The sequence below is a fragment of the Pithys albifrons genome, chromosome 16 (assembly GCF_047495875.1).
Source record: "Pithys albifrons albifrons isolate INPA30051 chromosome 16, PitAlb_v1, whole genome shotgun sequence".
Taxonomy (NCBI): Eukaryota; Metazoa; Chordata; class Aves; order Passeriformes; family Thamnophilidae; genus Pithys; species Pithys albifrons.
The window spans coordinates 16,581,822-16,600,167 of NC_092473.1; the positions used below are offsets into that span (position 1 = coordinate 16,581,822).

An 18,346-nucleotide genomic window follows, 5' to 3' on the forward strand; every position below is an offset into this window, starting at 1 on the left:
CAGGACTTCACCCGTGAGAGCTGTTCCATAGGCAGCTGGGAGGAGGAAAGTGGAGGCCAAACTGCCAGGCTTGTGCTCTGAATGCATGTTTGCATCCCCAGGAGTGTGCTCTGCATTTCTTCCTTTGCTCATTTAGTGCTGGGCTGTGTTAAAGAGCAGGTTTGATCTGATTGCAAGGAATGATCTAAATCCTCACACTTCCCAAACTGATTTGGGCAGCAGGGCCTGCGGTCTAATAACATACAAGAAATAACTTTTCTCAATTTTTATGGTCCACTCTGTCATTATAAACACCATTATATAAATTATTTAAGCAAATTTTTTTTTCCAGGCAAAGTGTCAGGTTACTTTTGTGGCTGCTCTTCTAGACTGTTTATATTTGGGTTTATTTGGGTACTGATGGGAGGAGCAGAGTGGGTTTGGAGTGCTGGGCTTGGCCTTTGTTCTGGCAGCTGCTGGTTCAGAAAAGCATCACTGTGTGCATTTATAATGATGAGACATTCACTGATTCATTTACAGACTCACTAAGTTACCTGAAGTGATGCCTTTTCCTCAATTAAACTTATTTTTTATTATTCTTTTTAGCTGAAAATTGACAGATTCCTTTACCCTTTTGACAGGGATCCCTCTCTGAAATATCACTGAGCAATAAGTTGATCACCAGTAGGATTGGTTATTTTAATTTCTTCTCATAACCACATAGACACTCTTAAGCCATCATAGATTTGGCCTTTAAGTAAATACAAGTTACACTGGGTTGGAGTTGCCTCTGGGTGACACTCAGGGGGTGTAGTGGAGACATTCAGACTATAGTAGAGGTTAACTATTGTTGTGTTTTGACTGTAGAACTTGAATATGTGTTTAATTTTTTGTGAACAGATTGATGACTCTTCTGCATCTATTTCTCTGGCCCAGCTTACTAAGGTATATATATATATTCTTGTCAAATACTTAAAAGTGTTTGCTTCCTATTTTTAAATTGATACTGTGATCTATAATTGGGTAACTTACTGTAATTGGGAAAGACCTTTTAATTTTTATTAACTTAAAGTATTTATTTTGACTTAAAATGTGTGTACATTGTGATACTATCCTGTAAAGAGTAGTTCCCAGTTTGGGAAGATAGAAGGGGAGTACCTTATCAGCCTCAGCATAATGTTGCAGTTTTACTCATCCTCAAGACCCAGAGAAGAAGCACTCCAGGAGCTGTTGTCCCGTTTTTCATACGTTTCATTAATTTTGCCTTGGAAACTAACCCAGTTTGTGCAGAAGAATTTAATTGGCTGTAAGTTGCGGACATTGCAGGGGGGTCTGAGCAGCCACTCGAGAAGCGGTTCTGTACCATGGACAATTGCATGGCTGTGTTTGAATCCCTAGGCGTAGTTACAGGCCCATTCCCTGAACGCTGCACAGCTCCATAAATTGTGGGATTATTCAGTGGACAGCCCAGTCTAATTTGTTTGAACGCAGACTGTGTAAATTGTGTAAATGTCCCTCCTTGTTTATAGGAATATACCAATGTGTGTGTGTGGCATCTGAGCAGCTGTGACCCTCCGAAACTGTTGTAATGCCTTGTTTGCTCGGGAACTGCTTGCATTTTTGCTCACCAATGTGTAAGTTGTCTGGGAAGGCACTGGTGACTGCACTGTGTGGGCAGGCGAGTGCTGACCACAGGTCCCTAAAGCTGCAGGCAGCAGAGCAGGCAGGGCCTGAGGCACAGCAGCCAGTTCCTCATCCTCAAAATAAAGGCTGGAGTTCATTGCTAATAAAAAGAAATCTCTTCCCACTGGTAACTTTTCCCGTCCTCACTACAGAAATTAAATTGTGTACATTGGCAAAAAAAAATTATATACATCTAGTTTGTAAAGGACCCACTGAAAGCAACTGGTCCCCATTAGTGCTGTCCCTAAACGTGCCCTCGGGTTTGTAACCTCATGTGAAGTTTTACTCTAAAGGGTGCAAAGCTGCCCAGTGGGTGGGGGGACACATTTCAGCTTTTGAGGGAATCTGAAATGCAGAAGATGCCCCCGAGCAGCTCAGCTCTGTTACTCCCTCTACCCACTGCAGTGCAGCCCAGCTCAGCACAGAGGCAACGTGTTAACAGTTCTCTGCTGGTTATTACTATGTATGAAATGCCATATTGGAATTTTGGTCTATTCCTACTAATGTTTTGTGGCTTTTGGATGTGTTTTGTAAACTGTTTGGGTTCAAACAAATTAGTCAAGTGTTATCTGTAAAGCTTTCTGTAACTGTTAATGGAAATGGTTTCATAGCTGGCGATCCGGATTCTGTTACTGTGGAGAAAAACTGTGTATGTGAAACAACCATTTAATAAAATGTTGAAACTAGTTGGTTGCTTTTGTGAATGAATGATACAAAACAAACCACGAGTGCTTGAGTGGAGTGATAGGTGCTTGGAGGCCCAAGGCACTGACAGTCACTCCCTTAGACCCTGCTTGTATCTGGACTAGTGTGTAATAAAAACATTTGGACAAATACTACCTGAAAAATCAGCTGCCTTCAGTAATTTGAAGATTTAGTTGTGCAGAAGGTTTATATTACAATTTGTGTGTTAAAAGGACACAGTCAACTGGAAAAAACTGCAGGTTGTGTTCACTGTAGTTGAATCACTTCATAGGAAAAGTTAATAGGGGAGAACAGTTGGGGCTGCCTGCAGCTCCCAATGGGCAAATTCCTGCTGAGAAGAATCTTTTGCCTTGCTGAGGGATTGTAAAAGGTTTGAGTCTTTTTAATACTTCCGTGTCTAAAGCTGAGTTGTGTGTCCTTTTAATGCAGCAAAATGTAAATAATGCCACTTGCATCCATCCTAATTCCATGTCCAGTGGAGATGATCTCCTGCCTATAGTCTGGAGCTTAAAAACCAGTTGGAAATACTGGATATTGTATTTTTTGTACACATAGTAGCTTCAGTCCTCTGAAGGAAATTGGATTGGTTACACAAGTCTTGCTGTAAGGTACAAACAGAGCCTAAGGTTTGAGTGCCCAAGAATGCTCTTTTCTGGTAGGTTCTCAGGCACACAAACATCATGTCATGGCATAAGGACTCCCCAGAACATCTTCACCACAAATGTGTTTAGTGTAAGCAGCTGATTTCATGCGAGCTCAGCTAGTGTAGTGCTGCTCTTTACAGGATTGGATGAGTGGTGTTGTCTTGGGCTGTGTGGGCTTAAATGTGTTTCTAATGTGTGTGTCAAATAATTACCTGTTGCACAGACTGCCAATCTGGCTGAAGCCAATGCTTCCGAGGAGGATAAAATTAAAGCTATGATGACACAGTCTGGCCATGAATATGATCCAGTCAAGTAAGTGTTGCTAATGTGAAACTTGTTCTTTGAAGTTGTAAAATTGTAGAGATGCTTTTTGTAAACAAAAGACACATGCATTCCTCTTTCTTTTTCTCCCCCAAACCTTGTAGTTACATGAAGAAACCCGTGGGGCCACCTCCGCCCTCCTACACCTGCTTTCGCTGTGGCAAACCTGGGCACTACATAAAGAACTGTCCAACAAATGGGGTAAGACTGGGGGGACTTGGGGGTTACTCAGTTTTTAAATTTTTACCTTGAGAGTTAAGTGCACGAATACTCAGAGTAAGAATTCTCTCTTCTGGGCTGAATACAGAGGTTACATGGCAGTGTTGCAAAGCCCTTCAAATTCAAGGGAAAACTCGAATTATAAATATAAAATTTTCTTTTCACTGGCTCACAGGCTTTAAATATTCTCATAGTTCTTTCTTTGTGAACTTCTGTGTATAGTTTGATATATCTCAATGTTATCAGAAATTTTCCTCTGGTTTTAGTTCTTTTTTTATGACAATTCACAATTCTTAGTATTTTGTGTAAAAACAAGATGTCTCTGTGTCCCCCATGCATTGAATATTTGCATCTTTAATAACCCCAGTCCCTTGTTGAGTGTTAATACAGTTTAATGTGGGTCGGTGACCCTGTGCATGAGAGATTAATTCAGCCTCCATCCATAGATGGTTTCTCTAAGCTGTGAGCCCTGATTTTGGCTCCCTCTGAGCTGCCCTTTTCCAGGACGAGCAGGTTTGGGGGATTTCACCCTTAAGGAACCTGCAGTTAAGCCTAAGAACGTCGATGAGTTCAAAGCTCCAGTCTCTGGAACATCATGGCTGCATTTGTGCTTAAAATAGTCGTGGAATTCTCATTTTCAGTGTGGGCCTTGAGATACATCTGCATTTCTTAACAGGACAAAAATTTCGAGTCTGTTCCCAGAATTAAAAAAAGCACAGGAATTCCAAGAAGTTTTATGATGGAGGTGAAGGACCCCAACACAAAGGGTGCCATGCTGACCAACACTGGGAAATACGCAATTCCAACCATAGATGCGTAAGTATGGGATTGGCTGGACTGATCCAGAAGGGGGATGAGAGAATCCAAGTGGGAATGTGAGTGGCAGTGCAGCCCCGATGGCCAGCATCTGGAATGCAGGGGACAGCAGAGCTGGGATTCATTTCACCTGAGATGAGCTGTCAAAAAAATACTCTTCTGGTCTCAACTGATTTCTTACGTGGTCCAATGAAGAGGCGAGTTCTGCAGGAGAAGAGTTGTGTTCCTCCCTCCCTCTTCTCATGTTGGGACCAGAGTTCAAACTAAAGAACTGTGTTTAAGAAGGCTGATGGAGAGGGAGAAGAATTCCACATGCTATCTTTATTTGATAAAATCCAAAGCTTGCAAAAGTTTTCCATTAACTTCTGCTTTCCCCACCCTCTCTCCAGGGAAGCTTATGCTATAGGAAAGAAGGAGAAGCCTCCCTTCCTACCCGAGGAGCCGTCTTCCTCCTCGGAAGAGGATGATCCTATTCCAGATGAGCTGTTGTGTCTCATTTGTAAGGATATAATGACGGATGCGGTTGTTATTCCCTGCTGTGGAAACAGTTACTGTGATGAATGTAAGTGTTAAACTGCCCCGTTTGTTGATTCCAAACATCAAATTTGGTCTTCTGAGAGCAGAAATAGGAGATAAGGAAATTGCTTTATTAGTTTTGTTGAATATTTCAGTGTGTCCTGAACAGGGAAAGACTCTTCTCATATACAGGGAGTGAAAAAAAGGCAGAAAGCTTTATTCCCTTCTTAGATATTTAGTTAAATCCCCTGTACCTGCAGAAGGATGAAGATGAGGAGAGTGCATAATAATGCAGGTCATTACAGTGTTGGGTACCTATCTCCAAGTTCAGGGACTTACTGTGGTCTACAAGGAGCAGAGATTGAGGCATTTCATCCCCATTCTTCCCCAGAGCTGCCTGAAACCTTCAGAACTCAAACCTGCTCATGGTTTTTTGAAATGTGTTTTGTTCATTAACCTGGAATGACTTCTTGCTCAAGTGGAAAAAAGACCAGTTGACATCAGTCTGCTCTGCATATTCACGTATTGCCACAGTGAAATATCAAACCTGTCATTATTTGCTGCTTGCTAAAGGTTTTCATAGAATTCCAAAAGGATTTGGGTTGGAAGGAACCTTTAAGCTCATCTTACAACTTCCCTGCCATGGGCAGGGACACCTTCCACTGTCCCAGGTTGCTCCAAGCCCTGTCCAACCCAACCTTGGACACTTCCAGGGATGGGGCAGCCACAGCTTCTCTGGGCATCCTGTGCCAGTGCCAATTTTTTTCAGCATTGATTGTTTACAACTTCATGCTCTCTCTTGCAAACCATGTTTCCTCATTAATCATGTGCTTTTTTATATAATTGATGAGAACCAAGAGTTTCCTTAGTTTAACTAAAAACTATTTTGATGTTCTGATTATTCCCAGGTATTAGAACAGCTTTGCTGGAGTCTGAGGAACACACGTGCCCAACCTGCCATCAGACAGACGTTTCTCCTGATGCTCTAATCGCCAACAAGTTCCTGCGGCAGGTAAATGGTGACTTTAGTGTGAACTCTTTGTGGAAAAAGTCTCTTTGTAAAAATCTGAAAGGGAGGAAGATACTCATTTAGATCTCCTTAAGCAAGGCTACACCAAATAGGGCTAAACTAACTTTACTGATACAGAGGCCTACAGCTTATTAGAGACAACATGAGAAATTGAGGACACACTTTTGTTTAATGGCATGGCCTCAGTTTCAAATTGTGTGTTAACACCAAAGTACTTTAAATTCAGGCACTCAGGTACCAGTCATTGCCATCAGAGTTCCATGGGGAGCGTTCACAGCTGAATGCTGGTGGGATTTAGGATTGACAGCATACAGGAATGCACAGGCATTTTCCTCTAAGGAGGCTTTTGTTCATACCTCTACTGAAGTTTCATATCACCTTTTCCTGCACCTTTTCCTCTCTCTAGGCTGTGAACAACTTCAAAAATGAAACGGGCTACACGAAGAGGCTCCGTAAGATCCAGCAGCAGCCTCAGCCGCAGCCGCAGCCGCTGCCCCCTCCGCCCCCTCCGCCGCCGCCGCCCCTGATGAGACAAACCATCACCCGCCCGCTGCAGCCGCTGCTGCGCCCCGCCATGGCCCGCCAGCAGGACCCGCTCATGATCCCGCTCGCCTCCCTGGCCTCCCGCTCCGCCCTCTCCTCCCTGGGCCCGGGGCCGTCCATGGCAGCGGGGCTGCCGGTCAATCCGTCCTCTGTGGTTGTCTCTGACCTCCCTCCAGCAGTGTCCCTCTCTCTGCGTGGGGAAAAGCCAGATGGGCCTTTTCGGTAAGGAAATCTGGAGATCTACAGGGGTTTAAATGACACCAAAATGCTTAAGTTAGATTCTTCTTGAGCTTCCCAGCTAGCACCTTGGATATTGAAAGGTCAGTGAGGGAGTTATGGTTTTGTTTTCACTTGGGTTGAGGACACTTTAGTGAGTTGAACATGTACCTCATGCAACAATTTTCTTGGCAGGTTTTTTTGATTCCTTTACTAGTCATTCAGTACAGGTTTGCCCTGGAGGAGGGACTGTTTCTGATTTGAAATGGCCAACCATTCCTAAAGGAGCCATTTAGTTCCATCAGACCTTAGTGTCTCATTCCTTTCTTTTTAGTACTGAGGAAATCCTGTTTCCATGCAAAAATCTGTGCCGTTGTTTAGGGTTGCATCTTTTAACCCTGCTGTGTGGGTGCACAGAGCCACTGGGTCCAGAGGGGTGGCACACTCAGCTGTGCCATCAGTACAAGGACCACAATTCAGAGGAGCATCTAAGGCAGCCTCAATTGGCACAGAAACATTTTCTAATGGAATTTCAGTTCTTGCATCTTCCAAAGCTGAGATTTAGTGTGTGGGTTATACTCTGATCCTTTCAAGTATGGCTTAGTCAAGTATTTTTCCAAAGAGCTTCCTCTCTAAGTGCCAGTGTCCACACAGATTCCTTGGAGGGGCTTCCTCTCAAGCCTGTCAACTTTGCAGGTGTATGTGGGGTGAAGATTATTTTCAAATTTTCTTTCATTTACAGAAGTGAGCCTTTTCTCACGTTGGACTTTATATTGCAAAATGTGTATTATATTTCACTGTGAAGCAGTGTTTGACTAATAAAAATGTGTGGGTTTTGCAGCGATCCCGACGCTGTCTTGCCTCCTGCTCTGATGACTGCAGCTGAGCTTTCCAAATCTTCCCCTTTGTCAATCGGCAGTTTGTTGGAAGAGAAGGTAAATTTTATTTCAATACATGCAGTGATTGTTGTGTTCTAGTAGAGCTTGTTTTGTAACTATTTGCATTTATTCCCAAGGGTTATCAAGTTCCTGTATTAAGACAACCAGCAATACCAAGTCTTCTGGGCCCTCAAGGACAATCAATACCCACAACTGGTAAGGAACTAAACTTTAGAATTTCTTCTAAAAATTATCTTCAGATAAACTCACTGGGAAATTTTTGTTTTTCCTGTGCTTGCTGCAACAGGTCATCCAATGAGAGCTGGTGCACTTCGCAGGCCAGGCTGGGAACTGTAAGTATTTGACAGAAATTCAATATATTGCTAGTTGTAACCTGTTAAATTGGTCTGTAACACATCATTTAGACAACAGCTGATTTATAATGAAATAATAGTTGTGGAGAATACAAGTAGTAATTAATTTTCAAGTGGCTTAATTTAAATTAGCTGTAACAAAGGGGATCTGTGCTTACAGTAAGATTATTTAAAAATAAAACTCCAGGACGTAATTGAAAAGAAGACCCTGAATAATGAACACTTTTTGAGAAAACCATAATTACATATAACAATTAAATGTAATTAAATGATCAGATGCAAAGCCACCATTTTGATTACTGGCTGAATAGGGCTGAAGAAATAGATTTCCCAGTAGAAATCAGCCTCCAACATTCCTTAACAACTTAGTTGTACTGATTGAGCAAATCATTGAAAAAGTCAAGGCTGTTACTTTATGACAGTTTCGTATTTCTTCAGTTCAGTCATCTCAAAGGGCCAAGCTGCTTCTCTCACTGGAGAGAGGGGCCTGTTTGTCTGTTACTGCAGTGTCAAGTTAATCCTTCGTTGCAGTCAGATTGTTAAGGGTCATTGTGTTCATAAAGTCTTAAATCTAAACAAAATCCAGGATCCATACCCCGGGTTATCTAAAATCTCAAACTGAGTAAGCAAGAAAACAGCAATTCAGGGACAAGAACAGGCCAAACACATCATGAGGCAGGAGCACAGGAAGCGTGTGTGGGAGAGGTTAGAAGAGGTTCGAGAGGTGAGTCAATTCCTGCACAGCGCTTGGAAGCTCAGGAGTGTGGAGCACAAATGTATCCAGCAGGGCCAGAGGAGCAGAGGGCGCTTGGCTCGTGAGAGAAGGGGGTCTCGTGGCAGCCTCCCCCACAGCCCCCAGGCTGGGTGTAAGGAGAGGAGGCTGAGTGAGCTGCTGGGGCGAGGATGTGGAAGGCAAGTCCGAGGCTCCAGAACTGAGTGTAGTCTGCAGTGAACAGAAAGCCGGAGACCAGTGAGAAGCAGGAGAGCTCCCGCCGTGCTGCCGCTTCCCTTTCCTCTGTACGCTCAGGGCAGGCTGTGACAAACAGTGACACGTGTTTTTGGGTTTCTTTAAAGTTCAAATCGAGGACGCCCGCACAGTGACCGTGCCCAAAGGACTCAGGCCCCATCACTGCCAGCATCAGCACCAGTCTTTGTGCCTGTGCCTCCACCTCCCTTGTACCCTCCACCACCCCATGCACTTCCTCTTCCTCCGGGGGTACCACCACCACAGTTTCCTCCTCAGTTTCCACCTGGGCAGCCTCCATCCGCTGGGTACACTGTCCCCCCTCCCGGATACCCCCCAGCTCCTGCAAACATGTCATCAGCTTGGGTCCCAGCAGCAGTGCCGGCGGCTCATTCAAACACCATCCCAACGACACAAGCACCTCCTCTCTCTAGGGAGGAGTTTTACAGAGAGCAACGGAGGCTTAAAGAGGAGTAAGTATTTGGTTCACTAACATTGCCTTGTTTTTTTCGTGTCTGTATCGGGGGAGCATATTGGACTGCAGTTACACTAAAGTGCATCTGACCTAAGCAAAGGTGACATAGTGTTTCTTCCAGTATACTTTTTCATTGCAGATGGTAAATACGCAAAGCTAGACCAAGACAAATGTAATTCTAAAGCTTTTCCTAAAACTTGTAGGAACTGTTTTTGCTTAAATAGGATGTTCACCTTTTGCATTGCATGCAGTAAACATTTTCTCATATTGGCCATGTTTTGTTTCTTGATGTCTTTTGTAATAAAGGTCAAACTATAATTGTAATAAAGGTCAAACTTATTTTAACAGGGAAAAGAAAAAGTCCAAACTTGATGAGTTTACAAATGATTTTGCTAAGGAATTGATGGAATATAAAAAGATTCAAAAGGAGCGTAGGCGTTCGTTTTCCAGGTAACTGCTTTACATGTCCGTAATGGAGAAGCAGATTGTCTAGACGAATCAGGAGGAGTTCCACTCCACCTCCCTGTCATTAGATGGATTGGATGATTAAGGGATGAGCAGTGGCAGGAGTGTCATATGCAGTTATTGGCTCCAGTGTGGCAGAGATTGCAGGTGACTGAGTTAGCACTGGGCAGCAGGCACTGAGGAGCGCCAAGGGTCTCTCCTTCTGGGGTGTCTGCAGTGACATCCTTCACTGCCTGACAGCCCTGAGGAGACCAGGGATGGAATAGCTGTAAGGGCTGGATTTTCTGCATCTCCCTGTTCTGATTGTAACCAGCCCCTCCAAGCACTTTGCAGGAGATAGGTGAGAGAAATTGTCCTCATTTTTGCTTTTGTCTGTCTCGTATGGATACATGAGAGATTTGAACCTGGACTGCAAACCGGGCACTTTCACTAGTAGTTTTTTGACATTGTTACATTTCCTTGAGAGTTAAAAGTTCAGACTTGTTTGTAAGGAATTCTGAAATTGGTGAGGGACTTGGAGAGGACAAATGATGCTAATGAACATATGCAGAATCATGTGAAATGATTCTTTAAAAAGTAGTAAAAGAAAAACTTAGGAAGAAAAACCCAAGGGTAGCTGCTGTTTTCTCTCCCCAGAAGTCCCTTGGGCTGGAGTCCAAGTAGCTGTTTGCAGTGCTGTCAGGAGCTGTCCCAGTCATGGCACTGGGGCATTCACTGGAGGCTGAGGTCAGAAGCTTTTAGAAAGGATTTGTCTTGCAGTGCGGTCACTCGCCTTGGTTCGAGCTGGAGGGACGTGCAGGGAGGACGTTGCTGGGACACCTGGCAATGTGGATTCCACAGGCCTGTCTGTACCTTTGCAGTGCTAGGATTGTGCATCCTGTCCAAATTCCCAAAATAAGGGTGAAGTTAAACTAGACCAAGCTGGCATTTTGACATTGGGCTTTGCTGTCTCCAGGATTTGTGGTGTTTTCTCGATGTTTGATTCTGAACTGTAGCCATTCAGACTTGTTCTTTTTCATCTTACTGCTACCCAAAATGATTTGCACTGCATGTAGTTGCCGAGTAGTGACAAATGTGCGTGTTCCCAATACCAGTAGAGGCCAGTGTAACCACCTGAAATCCATCCATAGCTCTGGTAGCTCCTGTGATAGAATGAGTGGATAGTAGACTGACCCTTCTGTGTGTTCTGACACTAACAAAGCAGCAGCTGTTCTGTCTTGTGAGCAGAAACTTTTACATGTTATCAAGTTCTTCAATTTGCAGTAGCTTTATGTCAGCAGCTGAAAGAAGCTTTGACATAAGCATGTGGAGAGGAAAGAAAAAATAAGTGGGAGGAAAAGAACTGGAGAGTGTGACTGTTTGGAATTAACTTCTTTTTACTCTTTTTTTGTGTTGTGTTTTTTTAAGGTCCAAGTCTCCCTATAGTGCTTCATCTTACTCTAGAAGCTCGTACACCTACTCCAAGTCACGCTCAGGTTCCTCCCGCTCTCGCTCCTACTCGCGCTCCTTTAGCCGTTCCCATTCCCGCTCCTACTCGCGGTCGCCGCCGTATCAAAGAAGAGGCAAAGGGAAGAGCCGGAACTACCGCTCCCGGTCCCGGTCCCACGGCTACCACCGCTCCCGGTCGCGCTCGCCCCCGTACAGGCGGTACCACTCCCGCTCCCGCTCCCCGGTGTTCCGGGGACAGTCCCCCACCAAGCGCACTGTCCCGCAGGGCGACGCCGAGCGCGAGTACTTCAACCGCTACCGAGAAGTGCCCCCGTACGACATGAAGGCTTACTATGGGCGCTCTGTCGACTTCAGAGACCCCTTCGAGAAGGAGAGGTACAGAGAGTGGGAGAGGAACTACAGAGAGTGGTATGAGAAGTTCTACAAGGGCTATGCTGTGGGCACTCAGCCACGGCCTCCAGTGAACAGAGAGAACTTCTCTCCAGAAAGGTTTGGCCCACCTGGGACCAGACGAGAGAATTCACCATATGCTCGAGGACGGAGGGAGGAGTATCCTGCTGGGCAGAGCCACAGGAATCGTAATATCGCTGGAAACTACCCTGAAAAGCCTGGGAGAGAGAGCCATGGCATCAAAGATCCAACAAAATCAAAAGAGAAGGAGGTGGAAAATCCACTGGGAGATGGCAAAGGCAATAAACATAAAAAACACCGGAAGAGAAGAAAAGGGGATGAGAATGAAGGATTTCCTGACACTGAGCTGTTAGAAGGGGCAAGAAAACCAAGAGAGCCAGTTCCAACAGAAGATGCTAAAACAGACTCTCTGTTCATGCTGCCAAGCAGGGATGATGCCACCCCTGTGAGGGATGAGCCCATGGAAGCGGATTCTATTGCTTTCAAACCAGTGTCTGAAAAGGAGAAAAAAGAGAAGGATAAGCCAAAAGCAAAGACTGAGAAGGCAAAGCGAAAAGTAGAAGTGGCAGCTGCTCCAAAGAAAGACAATGTAGTGAAACCAGCTAAAGCTTCCCAGGAGAAGGTGGACCCTGACCGTGAAAAATCTCCTCGAACGGAACCGCCCATGAAAAAACTGAAGGAGGAGCTGCCAAAGACAGACAGTGTTAAAACATCTTCTTCTCAGAAGGATGAGAAGGCTCTTGGTACCCCACGGAAGGTTCACCCCAAAGTGACAAAGGATCACCCAGAAACCAGACCAGCCAAGGAGGAGAAGGCAAAGAAAGAGCATCTGAAAGAAGCCAAGTCAGAGAAGCCCTCCAGCAAGGAGGACAAGTCAAAAAAAACCGCTGAGAAAAGCAAACCTGATGCCAAACCTGAGAAAAGAAAAAGGAAAGCAGAGGAAAAGGCTGATAAAGAACATGAAGCTGCTTCTGCAAAGGCCTCTAAACCTGAAACTGCAGAATCGAAAACATCGCCCAAGGGGAAGGGTGAGCCCGAGGGGGAGAAAGGAGAGCGAACACCAGAAAAGGATAAAGCTGCTTTTCTTAACAACCCCTCCAAAAAGATTAAACTTAACCGAGAAACTGGAAAAAAGATTGTGAGTGGAGAAAATGTGCCACCTGGAAAAGAAGCTGTGGAGAAACCTGAGCCCAGCAGCAGCAAAGTGAAACCAGAAAAGGCAAAGGGAAAAGCGAGGAGGAAGGTGACAACAGCTGATGGAGCAGGCTCAACTCTTGTAGATTACACCAGGTACCTCAGCAGTTCTTTTCTTTCTTTACTACTCCCCCCCCACCCCACCTCCATAAAAAGGTATAGAATTCTTTACAGTGTGTACTGAACAGCTAAATCCATGCTACACAAGGGAGTAATCTGTGTTCTTCCACGTGAAACTGTGCTTGGGTCAAACTCTAATGTTATTAAGGAAAATGAGCAGTTTGTACTGCCCAGGAAGCCAGTAGGGTTAGTTCATTGATGATGCAAACTCAAAACAGTTAAGACATTTGTTGAAGACTTCACGTAGTGTCTTAGTAATCTAAAAGGCTTTTAAAATGTCCATTTTTCTAACTAAGAACACTGGGACATGAGGATAAAACTTTGGCTGTCTGTACCTCTCCATAATTTCGTGCTTTCATGTTGAAACAAGAATGGGTATCTAATTTATCTGTCATTGGGAGAAATAGGACATGAAGAAATTACCAGATCAGACAGTCCCCAATCTGATAATCTTGTGTCTTTGTTAATTGAATATATAGTAGCAAGATTCTAAATTAATTGATTGTTCATAATCTCAGCTAGTGGACTCAGCCTTTCTCTTGTCTCTTTCCTTAATTGAACATCTTTGGAAAAAATGCTGAGAATTTAGAGTTGAAACACAATCCAGTTTATAAAATGTTTCCAAGCTGCATCCTGTTACTAATGTCCATGTCTTTCCTCCCAGCACGAGTTCTACTGGGGGCAGCCCCATCAGAAAGCCCGAGGAGAAGCCAGACACCAAACGAACTGTCATTAAGACCCTAGAGGAGTATAACAATGACATAACAGCCCCTGCTGAGGATGTCATTATCATGATCCAGGTCCCTCAGTCCAAGTGGGATAAAGATGACTTTGAGTCTGAAGAGGAAGACATCAAATCCACCACCCAGGTGCCCCCAGCTGTAGGAAAACCTGCCAGTGTTATCAAACCTGTGAGTGTGAAGGCACCAAACCCCCTCAAACACACTGAAAAGGAGATGGAGCCTCTGGAGAAAACACAGAAGGCTGTGAAAGAGACGAGTTATGAAAGTGCCCAGCACGATGCCAAGAGTTCCAAAAGTTCCATGTCGAGTGAAAAAGGCAAAACCAAAGACCGGGATCATTCTTTGTCAGACAAGGACACTTCTGAGAAGAGGAAGAGCAGTGTTCAGCCAGAAAAAGAGCACTCAGAACGTGTGGCTGAACAAGGAAATGGAAAAACCATTTCTCAATCTTCCAAAGACATCAGATCTTCAGAGAAACACGACAGTGGCCGTGGCTCTGCTGCGAAGGACTTCACTCCCAACCGAGACAAGAAGTCTGACCATGATGGCAGCAGGGAGCATTCGAATTCCAAGCGCAGGGATGAGAAGAGTGACTCAGCACGGAGGAAAGACTCCCCGTCCCGGAGCAGAGACTCCACAGCTGCGCAGAAGAGCAAACCGAGGGAGGAGCGCACGGAGCCCCCCAAGAAGGGCCCTGCGGAGCCCAAGCGCAGCAGCTACAGCCCCTCCCGGGAGCGCAAACCTGCGGAGCACAAGGCTGGGCACGACTCCAAACGGCCCGCCGAGGAACACAAACCTCTGGATAAAAACCCAGGGAAGGAGAAGGAGAAGGAGAAAGAGAAAGAGAAGCATGTGCCGGAAGTCAAGAGCAATAAGGAGAAAGAGGCAGGTGGGAATAAGCCAGCTGTGAAACAGGACTCACCAGAGGTTAAACTGGAGAAGGAGAGCGTGGCGGGGCAGAGCGCGGGGCAGAGCGACAAGGGCGCGGCGAAGCCGAAGCCCGCGGTGAGCAGCGCCGCCCGCCTCTCCTCCGACCTCACCCGCGAGACCGACGAGGCTGCCTTCGTGCCAGACTACAACGAGAGCGACAGCGAGAGCAACGTGTCTGTGAAGGAGGAGGAGGCTGCAGGGAAAGCGCCAAAAGAAGTGAAAGAAAAGGCTGTGGATAAGGTGAAAGAGGAGGCGGCGGCCCCGGCGCCCCCCGCGCAGCCGGAGCCCGGCAGGAGCCAGAGCCAGAGCAGCCCCAGCCCCAGCCGCAGCCGCAGCCACAGCCCCTCCGAGAGCCAGACACGCAGTCACAGCAGCAGTGCCAGCTCAGGGGAGAGTCAGGACAGCAAGAAAAAGAAAAAGAAGAAAGAGAAGAAGAAGCACAAGAAGCACAAGAAACATAAGAAGCATAAGAAACACATGGGAAATGAACCAGAATTGGAAAAGAGCCAAAAACACAAACACAAGAAGAAAAAATCGAAGAAGAGCAAAGATAAAGAGAAAGACGACCAAAAAGTGAAATCTGTCCCGACGTGAACTGACAGATAATGAAAAAAGTGACTTAATTCCTAAGTCATCTGTATGAATTTTGTTAAAATGTAAACGACTTCAAGCGTTGTAAATAATGACATGAAAGACCCTGTGCTGCACTTAAAATATTGCTGCTTGATTATTTGATTTTTACATCAGAGCTTTATAAAGGTGAACATTTTGTACAGAATTGTGAGTTGTGACCATGTAACATGAAAGGTTTTCCTGGGGCGTCTTCTTTTTAACCACCGTTAATTAGTTTGGGTGGAGTTTACTGTACTGTGAAGATTTTCACATTTGGGTTTTTTTTAATTGCCTGGCAGAAGCAGCTGGTACCAGTAACCGAATACTGGCAGATGATTTGCAGAATCCATTACAGCCCTGTTATGTCACTTTTTGATTACAATAAAAGTTTTCAGTAAATGACCCAATGTGGTGAGATTTCCAGTGGGAGCTGAACATGACCAGGGAACATCCCAACCCTTCCCATCCCTGCAAGTGTGCAGGGCCAGGCTGGACAGGGCTTGAAGCAGCCTAGTCCAGTGGAAGGTGTCCCTGCTCATGGCAGGGGGTGCAGCTGGGTGGGCTTTAAGGTCCCTTCCAAGTCCCTGCCATTCCAGGATTCTAACAGCAGTGCCAGAGAAAAAGCTTGCTGGCAGCTAATGTGTGGAAAAACTCACTGAGGGGTTTAATTTTGGAAAGGCTGTTGGGACCTTAAATGTCCTGCCCTGGGGGAGGGTGGGGAGGTGCTGGGGAGGTGCTGGGAAGGTGTGCTGCTTCCATGTGCCAAGGAGCTGGGAGGGGGGTGTTGTGGGGTAGAAGGTGGGATGTGGCCCCAAAACTGCAGTCCCTCTTACAGCTGACACTGACTGCTTAAGGTAACCTTACACACAACACTGTCACGTGGCTGCCTTGTTCTGGTTCAGAAAGCTGTTGTCCCTTGGAGTTGGAATGGGATGGTCTTCAAGATCCCTTCCAGCCCAAACCGTGCCAGGATTTGCCAGCAAACATTTGCACACAGGGGCTAAGCCCCTTGTAATTGTATTTTCTCTCCTGAGAGAGAAAAGAGGTGTTTGTGTTTACCAGAACTTTTTGGTCAGTGTTGGATGTGGTGGTGGCAGCCCTGACCCCTCTGGGGATCAGAAGGGGTTTGGCAGGACAGGAAAGCCTGGAAAGGCAGGATCCTGCTCTGAGCAGTGGCAGGAGAGCTAGGAAATGGAAATTGAATTAGCTGGATAATTTTAAGGAAGAGGGGGCAGTGGGGAGTGGTACTCAGCCATCAAAGGCAGCAGGGTGGAGATTGGGTGTCATTAAGGCCAGGACATCCCAGTGACAACTGGATTGAGCAGTGACAGCCCTTGGCCATGTCTGTGTGTGGGTCTGCACATGCCAGGGTTTCTGTTGCCCTTTTGTGAGTGAAATGGCTGTTTAGTAGCAGCAAGCAAGGGCTCCTTGCCAAGTTGCCTAATTAAGATTAAGCATATGCAGATTTGCTTGTTTTCAGCTAATGACAGCTGCAAACAATTATTTGTTGGGCTCACTGGCTCTGAATTTGTGACATGGAGCCAGCAAGGACTGAGAGATCTGGCCGTGCACAGCAGCACGGTGGCTGTGGGTGTCGGTGGCATTGCCCTCCTGGGGGCTGCTGGAGCTTAGCCCTTCATGTTCCCCAAGGGATTGAGCAGGTGAGCCCTGCCCAGGGCCTGTTGGGGCTCATCCTTCACCCTCGGTGTCTCCCGAGGGACCACTCAGGTCAGCCCTGCCCCAGTATCCTTGGCATGGCCCCAGCTCCTTGAGCTGGGAGCTGCCAAAGGGGGATTGTTTTGTTTTGTTTTGTTTTGTTTTCAGGGTTGTCAGCAGCACAAACATATCGTGATCTTTCACAGGAAAGCAAATAAAGATGTGTGCAAACGTGGGTGACATCTGTGGTTCCCCAGCCAGCAGCCTTCAACCGTGCTCTGCCAGATGAGAAGCGAAGCAGAGACCAAGGGGGGAACTCCCTGCCCGCAGTCCTGCCCCAGGGGCACCTGGCAGCTCTCCAGATTCCTGGGCTTCCTAGGGATGCTCTCAAAAAGAGCTTGGTTTCATTGGGTTTGCCATTATTGTGATTATGCTGATGGGAGGAGAGAGCCTTGCCCAGCACGGGATGCCAGAGCTGATGAAACGCTCTGTGCCGCAGATGAAGACGCTCCGCGTTAAGGACAGAGGGAAATGAGGACATGGTGGAAAAAATAGTCACTGTGGAGATATAATTAAGTGCTGTTTGACACACATCCTTGCTGGGGAGCTGTGCCTTGGGGCTGGGGTGCTCTCATGTGTCACCTGGCCCCGCAGCCCAGGATAGGTGAACGTGCTCAGGTCTGGATTCAGAGGATTTGGGGATCCCTCCCTGGCTGTTTGGCCACAGTCAAGATGCTTCTGAGTCGAGACTCAGATGCTTCTGAGAAAATTTTGGAGCATTCCTGATTTTAATTGGGTTTGTTTAATTATTATTTACTTTGAGTGAATAAGCTGTTGTGTTTAAATAACACTGTTTTTGCCAAAACGCTGTCAGGGAGGAGCTGCTTTCCCTTCAGGAGCCCTCAAACATGGGCTGCCTTCCAAAGCCCCTTGGCGTGGCGGCAGGTGGAGCATCATGGCTCGGAGCATCCCCTTCCCCGGCTCTCCTGGCCACCAGGAGGGGAAACGGGAGCTCTGGGCTGTTTCCAAGTACACCTTCATCTGCACTTGTGGGGGCCTGGCAGGGCTGGAGGTCTCAGGTGTGACCACCCTGCAGCCAAGCAGAGCCCCGTTCACTGAGGAAGTTGTGAAGTGAAGGAAGAGCATCTGGATCATGGGCAGGATAAACAGCCAAGGTGGAAAAGTGTGGGCAAGAGAAAGCTGAACTCAAAGGATGGAAGCGGTTGGTGAATGCAGGCAGCACCAGCCAGCAGTGGTGGTGGGTTACCTGCAGGTACATCTGCGTTGCAAATCCAGCTGTGGGGTTGGTTCTCATTCATTTGGTTTGGGTTTTCTCTTTTTTTTTTCTTTTTTTAAATCACAGTTAAATCCTACGGTGACAGGCTGGGAGAGCTGGGGTTGTT

General features: G+C 46.2%; 1 protein-coding gene across 4 annotated transcripts in view; it reads left to right on the top strand.

The window, feature by feature from the left end:
* The window catches only part of RBBP6 (RB binding protein 6, ubiquitin ligase), a 28,014-nt gene extending 12,325 nt beyond the window's left edge, over positions 1 to 15,689 (top strand). For 2 of the 4 annotated variants that reach the window (XM_071571454.1, XM_071571455.1), the window contains 14 exons: positions 880 to 924; positions 3,235 to 3,323; positions 3,437 to 3,533; positions 4,228 to 4,367; positions 4,757 to 4,929; positions 5,792 to 5,895; positions 6,320 to 6,678; positions 7,514 to 7,607; positions 7,688 to 7,766; positions 7,858 to 7,903; positions 8,999 to 9,361; positions 9,712 to 9,813; positions 11,236 to 12,978; positions 13,667 to 15,689. In XM_071571454.1, coding sequence (XP_071427555.1) covers positions 880 to 924; positions 3,235 to 3,323; positions 3,437 to 3,533; positions 4,228 to 4,367; positions 4,757 to 4,929; positions 5,792 to 5,895; positions 6,320 to 6,678; positions 7,514 to 7,607; positions 7,688 to 7,766; positions 7,858 to 7,903; positions 8,999 to 9,361; positions 9,712 to 9,813; positions 11,236 to 12,978; positions 13,667 to 15,269 — 5,037 coding nt within the window. In that variant the 3' untranslated portion in view covers positions 15,270 to 15,689. The remainder of the gene's footprint in view (positions 1 to 879; positions 925 to 3,234; positions 3,324 to 3,436; positions 3,534 to 4,227; positions 4,368 to 4,756; positions 4,930 to 5,791; positions 5,896 to 6,319; positions 6,679 to 7,513; positions 7,608 to 7,687; positions 7,767 to 7,857; positions 7,904 to 8,998; positions 9,362 to 9,711; positions 9,814 to 11,235; positions 12,979 to 13,666) is intronic. The other 2 variants (XM_071571456.1, XM_071571457.1) reach the window with 1 other exon arrangement.
* Positions 15,690 to 18,346: the final 2,657 nt, after the last annotated feature.